Source organism: Gavialis gangeticus, unplaced genomic scaffold (genome assembly GCF_001723915.1).
Source record: "Gavialis gangeticus isolate Ggan-Ray unplaced genomic scaffold, GavGan_comp1, whole genome shotgun sequence".
Classification (NCBI taxonomy): domain Eukaryota; kingdom Metazoa; phylum Chordata; order Crocodylia; family Gavialidae; genus Gavialis; species Gavialis gangeticus.
In genome coordinates this window covers 8,307,139-8,329,164 of record NW_017729003.1, presented here as the reverse complement: position 1 = coordinate 8,329,164, position 22,026 = coordinate 8,307,139, and the positions used below count along the sequence as shown (strand labels likewise).

Below are 22,026 nucleotides of genomic sequence, written 5' to 3'. Positions count from 1 at the left end.
TTTTGCCTTACAAAATATTAAGAGAATATTATTTAATGTTCTCTCATGTTAAGATTTTCTTTCTCTCACTCTTGGCAATGTGTTGAAGTTGCTGACCTTTCTGAGATTGGGCTTCTGCTGCTGCTGAAGCCACAGCTTGGTATACTGTACTTAGAATATTTTGGAGCTGCCATGAGTATTTAAGGGAGAGAAGAGAATGGGATTTGGCATTTTCTCTTTAGCTCTGTCAGGCAAGAGTCTCTTCTAAATCTGAGGACCCAGGTTCAGCATATGGCTGCATGAATTCCCTCAGTTCCAGGAATGGAGAAAAGTTTATTCTGGTCATGTAGCCTAACTCTTTCATGGAAAACAGGTTTCTCCTGCTGCTGGCTAATTATAATCCTGCAGTTAAGTAGTAACAGTCTTTGCAGTACTGACAGCTTTTGACACACACTATTCGTGTAAGTAAGCTGTTAAAATTTCAGCTAATCAAATTCTGATTGTTAATTTTTTTAAGTGATTCCAAAACAAATCTAGGATGTTAGATGCACAACACCCTCTTCATTTTAAATAACATTGCTCACTTTTCAACTGCTTGACCTGAGAGCTTAAGTAATTACAGTTTCACTGTTGTCCATGTAATGTTAAATCTCTCTCTTTTGAGTATATCTTATCATAACTTGATTGGGATTGTCTGGGATGATATCTTTAGGGATGGTCCTACTTTGAGCAGGGGCTTGAATTAGATGACCTCCTGAGGTCCCTTCCAACCCTCATTTTCTGTGATTCTAATGAACTTGTTATTTTATCAGAAGAACCTGCCTCAATTATTATACAGGTTGGGCATACAACAGGGTAGAACTACATCACCAAGACCACTGTTGCCATATAGTTTTTTAACTTTTAAAGTACTGAACTTTGAAGCCTCGGTAATGTTGGTCTAATGCACTGCCTGTCTGTTGGCAGTTTCTTTTGGCACAGAATGTGAATTGCATGAATTTTCTGTGCTCCTGTATCTCCACAGAAGTTAGGTGTGCAGAGAATGCTAGACTGTGTTCCTGGTGATTGTGTTCTTCCACCATATGTTTTATTTCCTTCAAGATTCTTCTGAGGTAGCAGCTCATTTTGCTTCTAATCGATCTCGTTCTTTCTTTTGTCTTACCACTTCACATTTTAATAAGTATTTTGTGACTTCCATTGACTGAAAACAATTCTGATGCTTTCCCACTCTTCTGCATGGCATGAATCAGTCAGCCATTTAAAGATGTTCTAGCTTTCTGATAGACATGTAACAGCTACCCTGCAAGGTTTGTATGTCTTTCAGCCTACATAAGGCAAAATGTGATAAGGCAGCTTGTGTTATGTAAACTGTTATCAGCTGGTGGCACAAAATTAAATTAGGCAGAAAAGGAATCTTCTGCTGCAGGATGAATTAGAGCAGTCGTACTCAAGCTTTTTGGCATTGTGGGCCAGGTGAGTGGCTTGGGACCAGTCTGTGGGCCTGATTTGAGGCCTGCACACCAGTATCAGACCTTGTGGGGCTTGCCCCTATGTGCCAGGAGTGGCACCTGGGGTCTGGTACTGCCCCCTTCCTGCCAGAGTACCAGGATTGGGCCCTGGTTCCCAGCGCTGCCTTTTTCCTGCCCCTGTGTGCTGGGATTGGGACCTGGAAACCAGCGCCACCCTTTACTGACTCTGTGTATTGGGATTGGAGCCCAGTGCCAGCCCCCCGTGTTGGGATTGAGCCCTGGGGCCCAGTGCTGGCCCTGCCTGGAATTGTGCACTGGGATTGGGAACCAGAGCCAGCTTGCCACCGGTCCAGAAGTTTGACAGCAGAGGAGCAGTGCTAGTGTTCCCCACTGCCAAATTTCTGAACCCAGGGGGAGCACCAGGAGCTGGATCTGATCCCTCACCTGTGGGCTGGGCACCCCTGAATTAGGGTATTTTGTTAACACAGGTTTACAAAATACATGTCTTGATTTAAATTAGACTTCACTGAAAAAAAAGGGTAATGGCTATTCTGCTGCTGGGTACTGAAATATTTTGTTCCTTTACAATGTCATCAAGTAATGTTGTGAAACAAGATCTTGTAGAATTAGTTTCAGTAAACAGAATGCAGAGACTTCTGAAGACCATATTCTGGGTCTTTTCAGGATCATTGGCTTAAGCTTTTTTTTTTTTTTTTTCTTTCCCTGCCTTCATATATGTGGCTTGATACCCTGAGGTGTCGTCTGTGCTTTTCTACCGTGGGGAGGGGGGAAGCAGTGAGATCTGCTTGTACATCAGAACCTGGTAATGCAGTTCAAAATAGGAGGAAGAATGCTATTGAAAGGGTAAAACAGCCAAGATCAGCAAATTACGTTAGCTTGCCTATTCAAAGTTGTAACCTGGCTTGCATATAAAAAGTAGACCAGCAACAGAAAACTTAAAGACCACTTTGCAAGTTTTTCTAGACTGTACTTCTGCACATTCATTTCTTACTCATGTTTTAGGTGGCTCTCCATGCACTGTTAGGGAGGAGAAAATTTTTTAACAAAGCTGCAAACCTAGTTTGAAAAATATACAAGTGTCATAAAGAAACATAGATGGGAATATGCACTACATCTTTGTGTGGTAGTATTTTGGTTGCTCAGCTAAAAGGTCCTAAGAGAGGAGTGTTAACACTAGCTTTTAATTGAAGAGCCCCTGGGTCAGTTGAGGGCAAATGAGTTCTCTCCACAATGATTCTGAAATAGAAGTTTTACAATGTAACTCTGATTTCATAGACATTAGGACTGGAAAGGACCTTGCAAGACCATCGAGTCCAGCCCCCTGCCCAGGTTGCAGGAGGTCAGCTGGGGTCAAATGATTCTAGCAAGATAGGCATCCAAATGTTTCTTGAAAGTATCCCGAGTAGGTTGCACCACCTCGGGATTGCGGGGGGAGTCTATTTCAGGCCCTGGGGACTCAGGTAAAGAAGTTTTTCCTTTATGTCCGGCCTAAATTGGTCTTCCAGGAGTTTGTGACTATTTGAACAATAGGTCAGGGTTTGTTGTGCCCTTTTGAGCCTCTGGAAGTTGCTAAAGGTTAACAGTTTGCTTGAGGCTGCAAATCCTGTGAAGTGCTACTAATTTTTCCTGTGCAAAACTTATAAGTGAAAAGAAGTGAAGCTTGCTGTTTTGTTATCTTTCTGGCAGAAAAATGATGAGTAAATATTTTTAATAGAAAATCCTGTTTGTTTTTTTCCTATGTCATACTGCATTGACAATTGCTATGTAGTTTCATAGATCTGACCCAAACAGATCACTTGAGGGAGACCACAAGACTAAGTACAGTCAAAAAGCCCAAAGCTGAATTGATTCAATCTTTGCAGGTTCCTCTAAATTGCCTAGATTGATAAGCAAGTGAATTGACGTACACTTTTCAAACTGGAAAGGCAGCCAGATGGCTGCAGTGGCCAATACTAGTAGGGAAGGGGCATTAGAGCATGCCTCCCAGCTTGCTGGCTACTGCCATGGCAAGTTCCCCCTCCCCACCTCTAGTTATGCCCTCTCCTCAGTCTCTGGTCACTGAGGAGCGGGCATTGGGGGAAACCTCTTGACCTGGCACCGGACCCCCAGATGGGGTCTCTCTGGCATGGGGGCAGTGGAGGAAGCCCTCAGTGGGTTGTTTGTCCCCATCTCCACCATGCCAGGAGCAAAGCAATCCCCCAGCTACATCCCTTCCTCAGCCCTGGGAGCCTGAGAAGCTGGCGTAAGGAGGGAAGCCCCCAAGGGGGCATTTCTTTCCCCCCCCCTCTTGGAGCTGAGAGCCAGGTGAGTCCCATAGCTACATCCCCTCCTTGGCTGGCTGAGGAGGGAGTGGGGTGGGGAAAAACAGCTCTTCCCCTGCCTGGATCTGAACCCCCAGCTGGGCTGTGCCTGGTGCTGGCAGTGCAGGGGGGTGGGAGAGGCTGCAGTGGGGGATGTACTCTGAGCTGGAAGGCAGGAGCTGTGTTAATCACCTGGCTGTGCCCCCTCTGCTGGCAGAAGGAGGGGATTGTCTAGCTCCCTCTCCACCTGGCTCTGGGGTAGGGTAGGCCCACAGTGGGGGCTTTATTCTCCCTGCCCAAGCCAGGAACCAGGCTGATTCCCTCAGCCCCATCCCCATATCAGCACTGTGATTCCCCCAGCCCCTCATCAGCTAGGGGGATGAACCTGGCTCCTAGCTGTGTGGAAAGCCCCTGCTGACAGCTCGGGGCAGGGCCAGCCCGGCTCTGCTGGAACAGAGAACACAGCCCACATCCTATGATTCTGGAGGACTCTTGAGTTGACTTGAATGGGGAGGCGATCTGGGACAGAAGTTCCATAAAATGGTTTGACCTAAATCAGCTAAGTCTACATCCATCCAGGTTTATCTTAAACTGGTTTGGGCCATTTTGAAAGCAGTTTAGGTGCACTGAACTTTTGTTCTGTCACAAGTTTAAACCAGTTCCTGATCACCAACTGATTTATGTACAGCTGCTCTCCCTAGTGCAAATGTTAAAGATGCTTTGAAATTCACATAACACCCTATGATAGCTAGGGAAACGTCAAATCTTGTTTATGGTTGAATTTAAGAGAGTAACTCTTGCCTCTTTTATAGTTAGGAGAATAATTTTACATTGTTAGCAATTCTTTGTTTCACGCAATGAAAAGGTTTTTGTTTGTTCTGGTGTTTTATGCCACAAAATTGTGGAATAGGCAATGTTGATAGTCATTTTCAGATATAGTGTAAGCTGTACATAGCTTTTTCTAAAATCTGTTTGCAGTACAAGTGTATTTTGGGTATTACAATAGTTGCATCATTCTTTCATAAAGATTCATGTTTATAAAAATTAGCCAGTTGTGAAATTATGATGACCAGTAGGTGAATGAGTAAATTTAACCTAATCTTCCATAATACCTTGCAGCAAGCAAAAATAAAAGTAGCTATTTAAAGGCAGGTTTTGACTTGTGCTTTGGAGATATCTACATTATTTGTTTTCGTATACCATACATTATTAAGGTAAAATAAAGTTTATTTGCATGGCAAGGACAAGCAGCATGCTTATAAAAACATGCCAAATTTATAGTTGCTTTACAACCTTAATTTTTTTTTAGCCCCCTTCCATTGTGCTCATATCTTGCATAATGAATGAAACAGGCGTTATGGCAGAGAAGACTAGCATATGACCATATATTTAAAGTCTGTATCATAATGTAAATGCAAATGGAGGCAGAATTCAACTTGATGATCCACCTTTCCTAAAATTGCTGTAAATCTCACAGTTCCTAATTTATTTTAAATACTTGACTTCAAGTCGGATGTGTTTTAACTTTACATTTTAAATAACTTCCTACAATGTTGTAAGTTATAAGTGAGAAGTTTAATTATTTTATCTGTAACTGTAATTCAAGGATTTCCATCCCCCACCCCTCTCCCATTTGTCATGGGGGTGGGGAGGCGCGCAAACTCTTGTCTTTAGAATCAAGTACCTGTGGGCAGCACTGGATCCTGGGTTGTTCTTTGTGATTTCCCTCACAGCTCTCTGGCTCCTTGTTGAGCCAGGAAGTGGGAAAGGAATTGTTATGGAGCCAGAGAGCAGTGCTGGGTCCAGTGCTGACTCTCCTGCTGCTCTTTGGGTCCTTGCACTGCTCCCTGACTCTAAGCTGAGCCTGGAAATGGTAGGGGGAATGAGTCTGGAGCCAGAGCAGCACAGGATGCATCACTTAGTCCCTCATCACACTCTGGCTGCATGCTTTATTCTTCTGCTCTCTGGCTTTGCACTAATTCTTCTGCCACTCCTTGGTTCATCAGGGAGCCAGGGAGCAGCACAGGACCTAGTGGGGAGCCAGAGAGCAGTAAGGAAATTGGCACTGGGTCCTCCGCTGCTCTCTGGTGAGGTGATCAACATGGAGCCAATTGGAGAGTCATTTTGAATTCAGAGTTGTCTTGGATTTGGGCAAATGTGGTGAGATTGCAGAAATACAAAAGGGCAGCTACTACTTCAGCTAACTTTTGTCTCTTCACACTTTTTTCTCATTCTAGAAAACAAATGAGTTGTAGGAATATGTGCAGTTCAGTCAAGAGAGTTCAGCTCTGGGTTACTTTTGTGGGAAGTTAGGAAACTGAATGCAGATTGCATCTGTAGACTAAACCTGATAACACTGAAAATGGCTAAAATCTTTAGTAATCCTTACAATCCAGGATTTAGAGAAGATTGAGTTCGTTTTTCTACTCTATCCTGCTTTTTTTTATACAAACAATCACAGTGTAAATTTTGATCGGAGATTTAACTGAATTTTGTTCAGGTTAACCAGCTCAGTACTCTGTAAATAGAGAACTCAATAATTCTGACTGTTCTGAAAGTTGGAAGATCACAGATGCATTGGATTACTCATATTGTTTAATATTTCACTTGAATTTTATAGGCTCTTTACATTTTGAGATGTAGCTTTAAATATTCAAGGATAAGGTGATAGTTGCTGGACTCTGGAAGGTATATAGTGTGCATTTTGAAGTGATTCACATCCTCAACCTCTTGTTTGTTTTCTTTCAGGTTTTTGCTGCTGATTGTTGTGACAGTGTTCTCCTTGAGCTGCGGAAATACTTGCCAAAATATTTTGGCATCTGGTCACCGCCTACTGCACCAAATGGTAATGTTCTTATTTTACGATGTCAGCCCCAACTAGGTGGAAAATCTTCTGGAGAATAACTGGCAATCCCAAGTCCAATTTTTTTTGTAGTAAACTCTTGTTTTCTATAATATTACATAAAACAGCCACTTAAATAAGCCCCCCCCGTTTAAGAACTTTTAATGCAAGTAAATATTTTTCCCACAGATATCCTCAGTTTGTGAGAGACCAAGATCAAATACCTTTAATATATTTAGTGTTATGCATATATTGATTTATTTTCCCTTTAATCTTTCTGAAATATAAATGGAGACAGAAGACACACACCCTTACTGCATATCTGAGATGGTAGTAACTAATTTATTGCTTTCTTATCTCTTATGTGAAGAAATTGGACCTCCAGATCATGGAAAAACAGAAGGACAGTGTAAAGGCTCTCTAAATCTGTGATTAATGTCACTAGAAGTCACGTGGTATTTGCATAACATGTTCTACCTTATGCTACTTCTTAGTAAATTGCTCTCCAAATACAGTATGGATTGGACTCCGGAAGCTCTGTGAAAATAAGTTTTACCATAATTAATATAGTACCTGGTATTTCGTTGGCTTACACTTATACCTTATTTTCTTTTTGCAATATCTTAATCAGTTTTACAGTCTGTCACTATTTGACCTTCCTAATTATATATGCATCATTGAGTTTAACTCTTCAACCCCTCTACTCTGTAAGCTTCAATTCTTGTTCCTTTCTATCCTAAATCTAGGATAGAAAGTTATACAGTGCTGGCAAATTCACAGGGGGAGGGGGGCGGCGTGGTGGAACATCAGCTGATCTACATACCACTTAAGAATTTGGCTAAGGATTTGTCTTTTGAGTTCTGAGTCTTAAATGCCCCTTTTGATTCAGAATTCCATACTGGTACTTACTAGGCTTTTTTGTTGTTGTTTTATATTTTGTGCTGTTCAGTGGACTTAGTCAGTGGTGGGTACATTTCTAGGTTATATCTTAAGAGCATATCACTTTCAAAATCTGTTCTGTTAATTATTTTTTATGTAGCTTACATTCTGTATTAATCATACTTAAATTTGTAAGAGGTTCTCCTACCTCCTACTCTTTTGGGAGCATCTGATATAGAGCCTTAAGTGGTCAGGGCAGCATGTGAAGCACAGCCCCCTGTAGTTTTTTCTGGATGAGAGTATCATGGTAAAGAGGGAGAATTTATCTGACAGAGATGTTTTATTAGTGAAGGAGGTGAGGCATACTACTAGATATCTTAAACTTGCAGCAGGGAAGTGGAGGATCAGTGAGACTTGGAATGTTATTGAATGTACCTGGGCTAAAAAAAAGATAGCTGCAAGGGATGAGAGCTGGAATATCAGATGCTACGTGGGGTAATTATTTTTTTGTTTTTAGGGGAAGAGTGGAAATGAGAAGTCTGGGGCTGCTGCAGCACTTAGATGAGTCTGAAGGAGTTGCTAGCTAGACTGGATAAAAAATGCATTGAGAATATAAATTGGAACATAATGAAGCTAAAGAACATACAAAATCATGCCCACAGTTACCCATATTAATGTTAACACTGGTTCAGGTATGTGGTGCAGCTGTTCAACTTCACTGAAATAATGTGTCTTTTTAAAGAAAGGAGAAAAAATATATGTATGTATAGGTCTCCAAAATCAAGTTTTACCAGGGTCAGCAAGCAGATGCACATGAGCCAGCATCAACCTGCCTATGTTAATATAAAATTGAAACATGATGGTTCTGACTTATGCGTACCCACCAGCACAAGTTCATGTGGGAGAATATGATTAGACATTCATAGGCCTTAAAAATTGTATCTCCCCACGTATATCTAAAATATCCATTTTAGTTATTTTGCTCAATTTTTAAGGCTTTAGCCATTCCTGCCTGACTCTTCCCTTGCTCATTTTCTGAACTTTACTGCTGTTAAGTACTGTATATTGCTTTTTAGACTCTTAATTTTCTTTACCTAGACTAAGAACATGTCAGATCAATATGAATTACTTTAAAGCCTTTCTTTCTCTGCAGCTGATAGCAACTGAGGTTCCTTTCCCTTATTCAAAATGTCAAGATCTTAGTAAATTACAAAAAACCAAATAGAATATGGCAGTTGATTTTTTGGCCACTAATTCTTCCAAAGACAGAATGGTTAAGCACTTTCAGAATGTGGATGAATCTTGCAATGTGCACTGGACCAGCTTTGTTCTCATATGGTTTGTTTTCCTTAGTGTTTTAATAAAATATATAAACACCACTTAAAAAACCTGAAGGATTTTTTCCCCTAAACTATAGAAATGTGTTCTTTATACATTGGAATGCATTTACAGACATTAAGTATGAATATTTACAAATCTTTTCCTGAATGGGTTTTTAATATGAAGTATGCAAATCCTTTTATGTTTAGTGGATGTTTATCTAGCCTATAGGCATTTTAACAGCTGTTATTCTCTGTATTCATATGCAGCTTTCCAAAAAGGATTCTGTTTGAGCATATATGTGCAACTATCAGAAGCACTTGAAAATAATGGTGACTTGCATAATATTTTAGAAAATTATAACTTAAAAAGTGATGCATATTTCATTACAGAAGTGATACATGATCATTTTGCCTGTGTAAATATTTTCAAGCTAAAAAAATGCGGATAGTAGGAAAGGTAGGATGATCCCGCTGTTAAGTCACTGACCTGGCACTTTAGAGATCCTGGTTCAGTTCCCTGAGCTGCCACAGTTTTTGTGCATGTTCTTGGATCCTCAGAAGCAGTCAAGTCACCTAATTCCCTTTGAAATCATTGAGGTAGGAACCCAGTCCACCTGTGCCTCAGTTTCCCATTTTCACAAAACAAAATCATGGTAATACTTCAGCAATTCACAAGGGCGTTGTGAAAATAAATATCCTCAAGACTTTAAAGTACCCTGAATCAGTTTGTTGCCCTTGATTTGTCAATGTCTTCCAGTCCCAGAGGCTTTTTATTTTTACACATGTACTTCAATTATGTGGTTATGGGATCGAGATAAGTGGATAGATTAAAGGGGATAAGATGCTATCCCAAAAGTTGCCAAGTCACAACCCTTAATTTCCCCCATGTATGAATTGGCCCTATATGCCCACAGTTAGTGGAGAAGTGGATTTTACCATGCCTTGGCCATTCCACTTGCTTTGTACATAGGTTATTTTTACCCCTCAGTAAGGCAGCTGAAGCAATTGAGTTAAGTTGCTTTGGTTTAGCTCTCATTGGATGCATCTACATGTTTATTAATGCACTTTTGTTAGTGCTCATTAAGTTTTAGTACCTCTAATGTGAGGTGCTAACTAAATGCGCGTTAGGCTACCCTAATGTGCATGATTTTTTAGTGGCACTTAATGTACAGTAGCTTAATTTTACTCCACATTAGCACACTTTTTGCCATTATGCTCCTAATGCACAGTAAAACAGGCTACTACGCATTAAAGCACATGTGTAGACATGCCTGTTGCTGGGTAGTTGGTGGCAGCTACTGTGAAGCAGCTGAAGCATGCATAAGTCTTTGCCTCTTTTTCATTGTGGACATGCAAACAGTTACTACTAATACTACAGAAAATTATTTGTCTGTAAGTGGGGTTAAAACTGGAAAATGTTTGGGAACCACTGTACTAAGGTGCTGAACAGAATATAGATGGGAATCGAACACTGCAGCAAAAACACAGAGTTTCTTTCACAAAATCTGTGGTCTGTTTATTTTGAAGGCAAGTATAAATGAAAGAATAAGAAGCCTCTGGGAGTGGAGAAGATCTGATCAAGGGTAGCTGAACATAAATCTAGATACTTTGAGGCAGGAAACAGGATATTTGCTTCAGGAATAAGTCTGAAGTTGTTGAGGGGGTGAGTAGGAGTGACACTAAACTTGCTGGTGGGTTTTGCTTAACTGTTTTAAAGGACTTACTGATCTTAGTTGTTTAATACATTTGAGTAACACTGGGTGTTTGTACACGTCACGTTTTTTTGCCCTGTCTTGTTGCAGTGGTGTGGCTTTGCGCAAGCGGGTTTGTCTTTCTGGTGCATTAAACTAAAACTCCTTGGACATAGTTTAGCTTAGCTCTCTGCAAATTAAAGCGTCATGTCCATGGTTTCATTGTATGCAAACACAAAGGCACTCAAAGACTTGTTATGAGCCTCCTTGCCCATCAGATGACACTGCAACTTTTTTGTAGTTCTCTTTTGAATTGCTGATACTTTTTTTTTTTTTCTTTCTTGTACTGTGTGCTGGCTCCCTGCTCCCATAGCTGCGGGGCAGGGCACGGGGTGGAGGGCCCTGTTTGGTGGGGGGCAGCATGGGATGGTCCCACTTTCCTGCGTTGCATTTAATTATTTAATTTAATGAGGATTAAACCCCGTGATGTGTTCAAGTGCCCATTGGCTATATTTCAAGAGAGAAGGTAGTAGGTAAAATGCTTTAACTCCTAGGCTAGGGACAGAAATGACATATTAACCAGTATAAATGAATGGAAACTAGTTCAAGTCTGTAACACAATAGAAGTTCAGTGCACGTAAACTGCTTTCAAAATGACCAAAACTGGTTGAAGATAAACGTGGAAGGATGTAGTAGTATTAGACATAACTAATTTAGGTTAAATCAGTTTATTGAACTTCTGTCCCAGATCTCCAGATTCAAGTTAACTCACAGTCCCAGGATGCTTTGCACCTCCCCTACAAACCCTCATCCTCTCAAGGTGGGTGTGCTAGCCTTGGTCCAAGCTGTCTGCTCCAGCTGAGCAAGGAGGCATGCTGTAATGGCCCCGGCTTTTGGCCTGGGACACTGCAGGTATTGAATTTGTAGAAAATTAGAGTTGGAAGGGACCTCAAGAGGTTATCTAGTCTAACTCCCTGCTCAAAGTGGCACCATCCCAAACTATATAATTCTAGCTAAGGCTTTATGTAGCTGGATCTCAAAAACCCCCAAGGATGGAGATTCCACAGTCTCTCTGGGTAACCTGTCCCAGTGTTTAAATTACTACCCCCTTAGTGAGAGAGTTTTACCTAATATGTAAACTAAACTTCCCTTACTGCAACTTGAAACCATTGCTCCTTGTTCTGTCATCTGCCTCCTACTGAGAATAGTCTAGATCAGGGACAGGCAAAATACAGCCCATGGGCCAGATCTGGCCCACCAGGCCATTCTATATGGCTCATGGGACCAAAATACTGCTAGTTGGATCTGCCCAGTTTACCAGGGAACATTTTCTAACTTGCCTTCTGCTATATTTTCACACCAGAGAGCTAGTTGGATCTAAACCCATGCAGTTTATCAGTGCTGGAGAGAAGGTTGTTGATTTTTTCCTTGCATCTTCCTGTTTAGATTGTTGAGGGGTATATCACCCCAGGTAGGCAATCTTTGTGCACCATGCTACAACATGCACATCAGCAGTCAGGTTTGCCTATGCATGTTGCTCCAAACTAAAGATTTTATTTCCTCTCAGCTCGTATAAATGTGACATAACTTTTCAATGGGAAAGCCAGCATACTTCTGCATGCAAAAGCAAACTCTGATGTTCTGCTCCCATGTAACAATGAGAAAAGGAGACATTTCAAGGGCTGTGCTTTTATTAAGGTCAGTATTTGTATTGTTCCATTGCAAACTGAGAAGTTCTTCCAGCAATCTCTTGGGCACAGGTGCTTCCTGGTGCAGGAAACAGTGGGTCACCAGCACATTGCAGGTTTTTTGCTTGACCTGGTTTAAAAACTCTTTCACTTGCCCTGTTATAGAGGCTGCCCATCTATGCACTCAGGCAGTTTTTCCATTCCAGTTCTCCCTCCTTAGTATAGGCTGTTGTCACCTTGAACATTTCTTCTCTAGTTGTGTTACCTGGTAGCTACTTGCAAAATGAAGAAAAAAAATCTTTTATATTACTTTCATCAGTGAACCTGATGTTAACCAAGAGTTGAACATGACCCCAATATCTGTTTATTCATCAAGCTGCAAAGCAAAATTTCCACTTGATTTTATATTTTCTTGAACAACAGTTTCAATGCCAGCAGACATATATCATCAGTGTGCAACTTATCTTATTGTCTGAGAGGGGAATCTTTGCGATTTCATTGACTGCATTTGAGCCTAATATTACCCTCACAATCTCTTTACATGCTGGTAAAATTAAAGACACTGTGATTGTATGTGGTTTTTTTTGTCTTCACAACAAGGTCAGTGACCAAGGAGCTTGCCTCCAGTACTTTATTAGACACCATTACACTGTCTTTCATCATTTGCACTTATTTTTCATCTTGTTCCTTTAAACGCTTAAAAAAAATCTTTATCCTTGTTGGCAAGGGATAGGTGTTTGGTTCTAAGAAGTTGTCTTCAACTTACTTGGCACCATGGCATGGTTTGAAAATTTTTCCCCACACACAAAACATATTGGAAGAGGGCCATTTAGTTTGCCGGTAAATGAAAATCCATAATGCAAATAACACTCACTGTAGTAGCAGTGTTGGCTCAGCCTTTGACTTTCTTGTGCTCATGTTCAGATTCAACACTAAGTGTACACTCCACGACTTCTCTGCTCAACATGATTTTTTGACCACATACAACGTCATTGGAGTGTAGCGTGACATACTGTCTCACATCTGTACGCTGGAATGGCAACATGACACACTACACTTCAGTTCCATCCACAAAACTAATTTATAGAATGTGTTTCTTTATTCATTTATTTTTCTAACATGACTTTTTTTTTTCCCCAAAATTCCACGGCACACCTGTTCATTTCTGACAGCACGCCATTGTGTTGTGGCATACTGGTTGGGAAACACTGATCTAGAGGGAGCTATGGAGGCATGCACACAAGTGTGCGGGTTGTACTGTAGCAAGGGTAGTGCCAGTGGTGCCCCAGCACTGGTAGCCTTTGCACAAGAGGTGCCAAATCAAATGGAAGTGTTATGTAGTAGCATGTGGGGAGGTGCTCTGCACATGACATGCACTGGGTACCAAAAAGCCTGGTTACAGCTTTTTGGGCTTTCTTTTTTTTTTTTTTGAGTGATTGAAAAAAATATACCATGCAGTCAGGTTTTCTATGTAATATATGAATTAGGGGTGTGCAAAGCGGGCCGTATTTGATTTGGATTCAGCCCAATTCAGGGGACAGTGATTCGATTCGCTGATTTGGATCACTGTCCTGATTCGATTTAGCGGAATCTGAGGATTCTATTCTGATTCAGCAAATCAGCGATTTGGCCATAGACACAGCTTTGTGTGTGTGTGTGTGGGGGGGGGTTGGTGGTTTTTTTCCTACATATCTTGAGGTACCAGGCATAGCTCACTAATGCTGAGATGGTGGGGCGGATGGAGCGTCCCACAGGAGCACAGGGGGGCCACCTATATGCTTGGCGGTAGACCCGGAAGTGGACCAGAAATACTTCCAGTCCACTGCCAAGCATATGGACGATGCTTCACCCACCGTGTCCCCTTGGCTTGGTGATCAGTCGCAGGGGGACCCTGTGTGCTGCCCCAAACCTAGGAGGCACCAGTTGCCGAGCATGGGGGGTGGGATCCCCTGCATGCTTCATTGTGGACCTGGAAGTGGACCATAAGTGCTTCTGGTCCACTTCTGGGTCTGCCGCTGAGTGCAATGGGGACCCTGCTGCGCTCCCATGGGACGCTGTATCTGCCCCACCATCTCAGCTTTCACAGGCTGCCTGGTACTTTGAGTTATGTAGAAAAAACATATATAGCTGTATCTGTCTGAATCATCAAATCTCTCCAAATCAAATTGGAAGCTTCTGGTTCAATTCAGAGAAATTTAATTGGTCTCCTGACTTTGATTCGGAGATTCAGCCACCAAATTGGGCTGAATCTCCTCCGAATCGAATCAGTGACCAAAGCTTCGCACAGTGCTAATATGCATTCTATCTATCTATCTAAACATTAATCTAACATATATGTATATAGACATAGTACAAAGACCTGGCTGCCTTCCTGTGCAACTTGTCTTTAGTTCAGCAGTTTATATTCAGCCTTTACAGTTTATAAATTACTTCATTCACTGTATGTTTAGATGCACGTTTTGAAGATAAACCAAAATGAGTTCTGTAGTATGCAATTTCATGAACACTTAAATGTTATTCTTGAAACTTTGCATGCCTTCTACACCAATTAACATTTTGGTTTCTGAATTGCACTGTGCCCTTTAATGGAAAAAGAATAATGTGCCTTCCACATGGGTTGTCCAGATGGAAATCTGTATCTGGTAAATTTTATTTATTTATTTTTAACTGGGAAAGTTGCTTTTATTGATGAAAAATTTTCTCTGCATTTGTTGAAGTTGGAAAGGATTCTTCTCTCATTGTAGATATAGTTATTGATATTGTATCCTTTAGTAATCCTATTGGGATCTAACGTATTTGTACCCAGTATTATATTCCTGGAAGACTGGAAAATGGCAAACATAGTGCTCATATTTAAGGAAGGGAGGAAGGAGGATCCAGGAAACTACAAACCAGTCAGCTTCACCTCGGTCCCTGGAAAAATCATGGAGCAGATCCTCAAGGAATCGGTTTCTAAGTACTTGGAGTAAAAAAGGGTGATTAGGAACAGTTGGCATGGATTCACCAAAGGACAGTCATGCCTGACCAATCATTGCCTTCTGTGACGAGGTGCCCGGCTCTGTGGTTGCGGGGAGACTGGTGGATGTGGTGTATTTTAGTAAGGCTTTGGTACAGTCTCCCACAGCATTCTTGCAGGCAAGCTAAGGAAGTATGGGCTGTAAGATGGATAGGAAACTGGCTGGAGCATCAGGCTCTGGGAGTAGGAGTCAATGGCCCAGTGTCTAGTTGGCAGCCAGTATCAAGTGGAGTGCCTCAGGGGTCAGTCCTGGGGCTGATTTTGTTCAATGTCTTCCAGTTTGATGTCTCTCAGGACATCAGTGGTGTCCTGGTAGATGGCATAGAGCAAGCTTGCATATGACACCAAACTGGAGTCGGTAGTAGATACTCTGGAGGGTAGGGCTAGGTTTCAGAGCAGCTTAGACAAATTGGAGGATTGGGCCAAAAGAAATCTCCTGAGATGTTCAGCAAGGACAAGTGCAAGGTCCTGCACTTAGGATGGAACAGTCCTGTGCGTGACTACAGGCTGAGGGCTGATGAGCTGGGAAGCAGCTCTGCAGAAAAGGACCTGGGGGTTACAGTGGACAATAAGCTGAATATGAACCAGTAGTGTGCCCTTGTTGCTAAGAAGGCTAACAGTATACTGGGCTGCATTGGTAGGTGTGTGGCTAGTAGGTCAAGGGAAGTGATTATTCCCTTCTATTCAGCACTGGTGAGGCCACATCTGGACTACTGTGTCTAGTTTTGGGGCCCCTGCTACAGAGAGGATGTGGACAAATTGAAGAGAGTCTAATGGAAGACTTCAAAAATGGTGAGGGGCCTGGGGGACATGATTCTGTGTCCTTTGGATGTAATAATTGATTTCTAGTCTTGTTGCATTTTCAGATGACCAGTTCTTGTGTAGTGCATAACAAGCAATTGTTGGACCAAGACTTTAATTAGCAGTGCCCAATAGTCTGACCCAATAGTCTGGTTCCAAGTGGGGTGGTTTTTGGCCCCTGCGCTGGCTAACAAATTGACTAGGCATATCTATCACCATCCTATCAATCTGGAAATTGCTTGTACTTATGACTAAATAAAGAAACTCTCACTGATACTTAACTGGAACAAATTAATCGGTTTATTAGTGACAGGTAAATATAAATAGCTTCGACAACAGGTAAATAACAGGACATACAACAGCAAGAGCAACCAATGTAACTACAGAACTAGGAACTGACTACACACCTAATAAAACTATTCCTAGTAACTTCTAAAACCTATACCTAACTTAAGATCTTACCTGTATTATAATTCAATCCCTCTAAAGACTCAATGAAACACTATAACCTCAGAAGCAATATTGACTCAGGGGTGGGTATGAACTTTATTATTTAAGGGGAAAACTTTATTAAACACTGGATTGCTGCCGTTCCTGATTACAGTAAGTGTAGATCACAGTCATCACGCCAAAGATGATCATCTGGTGGCGGCTTACCTTCTGCGTTAGGGGAAGGGAGGAGAAAGGAATGAGAGAGAGTGGGTGTTACTTGCACTAGAGGGCGGAGGGCTGCTACTTAAGTGCTAGGTGCACCCAGGGAGAGAATCTGGGGTGCCAACCCTGACCACTCTTACTGGGAGATCACAACCAGGAAATCAGCAGCGGTGAGGACAGGTGGAGTCTCAGGAGTAGAGGTTGCTGGGGATGATGGTCAGCTCTATGTCGGCTTCGCTGTCGAGGGTGTGCTCAGCTCATTGGACCTCCATGGTCGTGGCGTAGCCCAATGATCATCCACACCAATGCACCAGTACACCACCAAACCACTTCTACCATGTTCATTCACCACAATTCTATCACTTGTTCACGCACACTGATCCAGTCACACACACACACAGGCAGCCAGACTGGACAGATCCACACTCTCACCCAGTCCCAATCATGCATGTAGTTTCTGTCAATCCAAAGCCCTTATGGGCTTTTCACCCAGCATGCCTGGGCTCTGCCCATGGCACACTTTTGTGCACTGGACACTGTCTTCCAGAATCTTCTGAATTTAATTAAGCATGCTTCCAAGTAGGAGGTCATCTAAAGTTCAACACATGACCTACTTAGGCTATGCATCTGCGTTTATCAGCTACAACCAAACAGGTGAGGTTAAGTGAGAGTGCCATGGACTCAGACTCAACTTTGTCTCCAATGTATTGGAACAAACCTCTTCAAAAAAAAAATCCTAAACATAAAAATTATTGCTCTAGTATTTTTAAGATGCTCTAATATGTGCCTTTTTATACTGCTAAAGTAATGATGCTAAAATGTGGAAGCTTTACTAAGGTTTCAGTGTCCATATAACTTTTCTGAGACAAACTAATAGCCTGCTTTGAGGAAAGTGGTGCCTTTTGGTATAGGGTGCCTAAGGCCCTAACTGCTATTTCTTCAACCATTCCAGCAACAGTGATGAAAGCCCTACTGCTACTTTCTCTGTAGAAGGAACTCCAGGTAGGCTACCAACATCAGGCCCCCAAGAATTTAACCAGCGTATATTGTGTATTATTAAAACATGCCTGTGTGAAAAAGCTAGAATGGGGTTGGAAACCCCCGGTATGTATGTCAGCGCATGGCATGTGAAGCCATCTTGCTTAGCATGCCACAGCTGGCCTAGGCTCTAGGCAGCTGCCACCGGCCATGGCGCCTAGGCTGCTTGCAGCATGTGGCCAGGGCTCTGGCTGGTAGCAGCTGCCCAGAGCCTAGGCTGGCTGCTGTACCAGGCTCTGGAGCCCTGGCCAGCCTACACATTAGAGGCGGGGGGGCGGGTTGCACTGCCCTAGGCCTGTCCCATGCTGTCTGTCCAGAGGCATGTGCTGGGGCTCTGGAGCCCGGGTTCCTGCCACAGCTTGTCCAGACTCCGGGCAACTGCAGCAGGTGGCAGGCAGGCTGCAAACAGCTGCACTGGGCTCTGGAGCCTCAGCACTGGCTCCGTGGCAGTGACAACTGCTTGTGTGCCTCAGGGTGCAGGGTGAGAAAGGAGCCAGGGCAGAACAACCCTGGCCGTTTTCCCACTGTCCACACAGGTGTGCATGCAGCTGCCACCAGCAACGAGGATTGGGCTCATCACGGCTCGCCTGTGGTCTGCTTCTGGTATGCCAGGTCAAGGTGTTCAGGTTTGGGGTATTTTTGGAGCTCTGGCCAAAAATATTGTCGACCCCCTGGGCTAGCCTTATCTCCAGCATAACATGCACCGCAGGACCTCTGAATTAACTCTTGTTTGTATTAGAGCACATTTTTGTAGAAAACCATATAGTCCCAATATAAATATTTTCAGTAATGGAGTATGCACCAGAACCCTTGGTAAGTTGCTTCAGTGGTTAATTATAATTACTGTTTTTTGTTTTAATGTTTTATTTCTAGTCACATTGTTCTATCTTCAACTTCTAGCCATTGAATCTTGTGATTATCTTTATGTGTGTTCAAGAAAAGGAGATGTTGTGTAATGGTAATGACACTAAGGCCAAAAAAATAAAAAGTAGGTTGTTTTCATCCATTGCTATAGAATATGGATTATTCAGATATGAGTGGTTTGTATGCAGCTTAATTTGTGGTAGATTAAGTGAAGGAGAAGCCACAGAACTGTTTGCTGCAGCTTTTATATCAAAGGGTGCTGCTTCTCCATTTAGCTGTTGTACTACAATGGTCTTGTGCAGCTGATTGCTGTGGCTGTGTATATCTATGGCTGGTTTTGCAAACTCATCTTTTATTGAGACTTGGGGATCTAGTCCTACAACTTTGGTGGGTTCTGCTGCATATATCCATCAAATCTCTTTCCTTCGTTTTCCAAAAATAGTAATATTTAGAAGGGAAAAAAACAAAAGGTTGTGTGCATCTCTGTTGTGACAGTGTTTTAAATCTCTTTTTACTTAAAGCAGGAAGGTTAAAATACTTAACACTTAATTAATATATGATCTATATGGGGATGAAGTCCTTTACTGATGATTTTTATCAATGTATAAAAAAAACAAAACAACAAAAACCGAATAAACCCCCAAAACCCATGCAATTCTTAAGTAAGAGTTATCTCCTTCTTCCCAGATACAAGACAGCCTGTATCCTGCCCATATCCTCTCTTACCTGCCTGGCCTAATTATGTCTTTTTTGCATAAATTGCAGCTACTTTGCTAAGCCTAAGCACATGGGAGAGAGGAGGAGAGCATAGCTGGCTTGAGTAAAGAGGTAGATACAGGAATGGGAGGTGAATTTTTGCTGTACTGTATTAAGGATGTAAGAAGTGCCAATTGACTTCCTAACAATAGAAATGACAGTTCTAATTCCCAGGCATGATCCTGTCTTGGGCAGTGTGTTGGACTAGATGAATTACAGAGGTCCCTTCTAGCCCAAGTTCTTTATGATTCTATGTTTAAATATTAATATTTTGATCTAATTTAGATGCTCTTTAATATAGACTTAAATATGTTAAAGACTCATGTAAATTAAACTCACCTGTTTCTTTTGAACAATAAATTGGAATCTGACTGAGTGGCTGCATTGGCTGGGGTAGTTTAAGTATATAACTACTCTTCTGGACTTGACAACAATAGAGTTTGTAAGTGTTGGATGCTAGGTTTAGTGTTTATTCTTTGGGACATTTATTTTACCTGTTTAATTAGTACTTAAAGAATGTGCTAGACATTGCCTTTGACTTTTTTTCCCCCCTTTTTCCTTTATTGCCCCCACCCTCTTGACTTACGCAATTTTTGTAATTAAATCCTTTGCATTAGGCTTTTGATTTCTTTTCCTTTTTAATAGATCTCTACCTAAAACTGGAAGATGTGACCCGTAAGTTTAATAAGCCTTGCATAATGGATGTGAAAATAGGCCAGAAAAGTTATGATCCATACGCTTCAGCTGAGAAGATTCACCAACAGGTCAGCAAGTACCCACTTATGGAAGAGATTGGGTTCTTGGTGCTTGGCATGAGGGTAAGTCTTCCTTTTTTACATTTTAAATTCAGTTCTGGTATATTATCAAAATAAGAATTAATATAGTTTTCTAGCAAATAAAAACACTTCTATTATGAGGTTATTAAAATATGAGAGATCATTGAAAAGTATTAATATCCTGTGGACTATAAAATACATCTCAAATCTCTGTTCTCATTTAAATTATGTATTTAACTGTTCAATGTCTCTTGTGATCATAATTCTAACTGGAGTACGGAAATATATCTGTCAGAATAGCTTGGGTTAGAATGTTGGTTATTCACGAAATAGTTGTCACTATTGTTATAAAAATGATTTTCAATTGTCGTAGATGTTTAGGGGGATTATCAAGCAACATTTTTGTGCTCTGGTTGTGAAACTATTCCTGTAGGCATCAGTCCTTCAGGTTGTATTTTTTTGGTATTTTAAAATCTTTTAGAAAAAATGTCTTTATGAACCATCTTGTTACTTGCCTACAGACATATGTGTGAGCTTTGTTTGCAAGACTATGACTAATACCATGGCTGTAGTACTGCAGACTTCTTTTAATTCGTCCTCCCTGTGGAAGGCAAGGGCCCAGGCAGGGACCATCATATCCTGGAAGTAAAAATATGACTGAGATGATTTCAATGTGAAAGCTTTGGAGTCTTTGACAACCAGCAAATGTTCTGGGGAGGAAGACTGCTCCCATCAACAGATGGGATCCACCGGACCAAAATTGGAAAGAGCATTTTTCTAGTCGTCATCTGGCCAACCTTGTAAGGTGAGCTTTAAATTAGGTCTGATGGATAGTGAACAAAACCCTTCATCAACAGCAAGCAATCCATAGAGGAAAGGACCAGAAGCAGCAGTTCAACTCTGAGAGGGCCAGAGAGCCACAGGACAGCAACAAGTGATGCAAAAGGGAAGAGGGTAGATTGAAATGCAAAATATGTCCAATGTGTGTGTATATATACAAATGTGAGCAGTATGGGGAATAAACAAGATAAGCTGAAAGCTGCAGCCTGTGAACAGAACTTGTGACTTGATTGGTACCACAGAGACCTGGTGGGAGAGCTCTTGTGACTGGAGTGTCAACATGGAGGGTTACGTTTTGTTTTGGAAAATCAAGGTTGGGAGAAGAGGTGGTGGTCTTGCCTTTTATGTCAAAAACCTATATGCTTGTTTCCTGGTTCAGGAGGAAGAAGATAGCACAGTGAAATATATTTGGGTGAAAATGAAAGGGGAAATATGCAGCACTGATATAATGCTGAGGAGTTATAGGCCACAAAATCAGGAAGAGGAGTTAATCTTCCATTGTGTCAGAAGAGTTTCTTGTTGGGCTTTCAATACTGTGCCCTTCAGAACCTCCCAGTCCTCCTAGGCACATTTATCCTTCAGTCCATCCTCCCAGGACCATGTGGCTGCGTAAGGAGCTTCTAGGATGCCTTAAATGCAGAAGGAAAGCATACAAGTGATGGGAAAATGAGCAAGTCACCAGGAAATAGCAAGAGCTTTCAGGGTCTAAATCAGGAAGGCAAAGATGAAGATTGAGAAGCATCTGGGAAGAGAGATCAAAGACAACAAGAAGAGGTTCTGTAAGTCTGGCCAGAAAAAAAAAGCTGTGGGTCAACTAACTAGCCAGGGGAGACTCTTAACAGAAGGTGCAAAGAAAGCAGAGCTTCTCAACAGCTACTTTGCCTCAGTCTTAGCAAAAAAATTTACCTTCAGTACCCTAGCTAAAGCTTCTGGCAGAGGAGATCTCTTAGCCTTTGGCACTGATATTCACAAAGTAGCGGGAGAGAGACCAGCTATCAGAGGACTGGAAAAGGGCCAACATAATGTGTTTTATCTGCCCACTCCTCCCCACCCCCCCCAAAAAAAAAAAAAAAAAAAAGGAAAAAAGAGA

General features: G+C 41.8%; 1 protein-coding gene across 1 annotated transcript in view; it reads left to right on the top strand.

The window, feature by feature from the left end:
• The window catches only part of IPMK (inositol polyphosphate multikinase), a 57,758-nt gene that overhangs the window by 19,533 nt on the left and 16,199 nt on the right, over positions 1 to 22,026 (top strand). The window contains exons 2-3 of the mRNA XM_019507724.1: positions 6,428 to 6,614; positions 19,966 to 20,138. Coding sequence (XP_019363269.1) covers positions 6,428 to 6,614; positions 19,966 to 20,138 — 360 coding nt within the window. The remainder of the gene's footprint in view (positions 1 to 6,427; positions 6,615 to 19,965; positions 20,139 to 22,026) is intronic.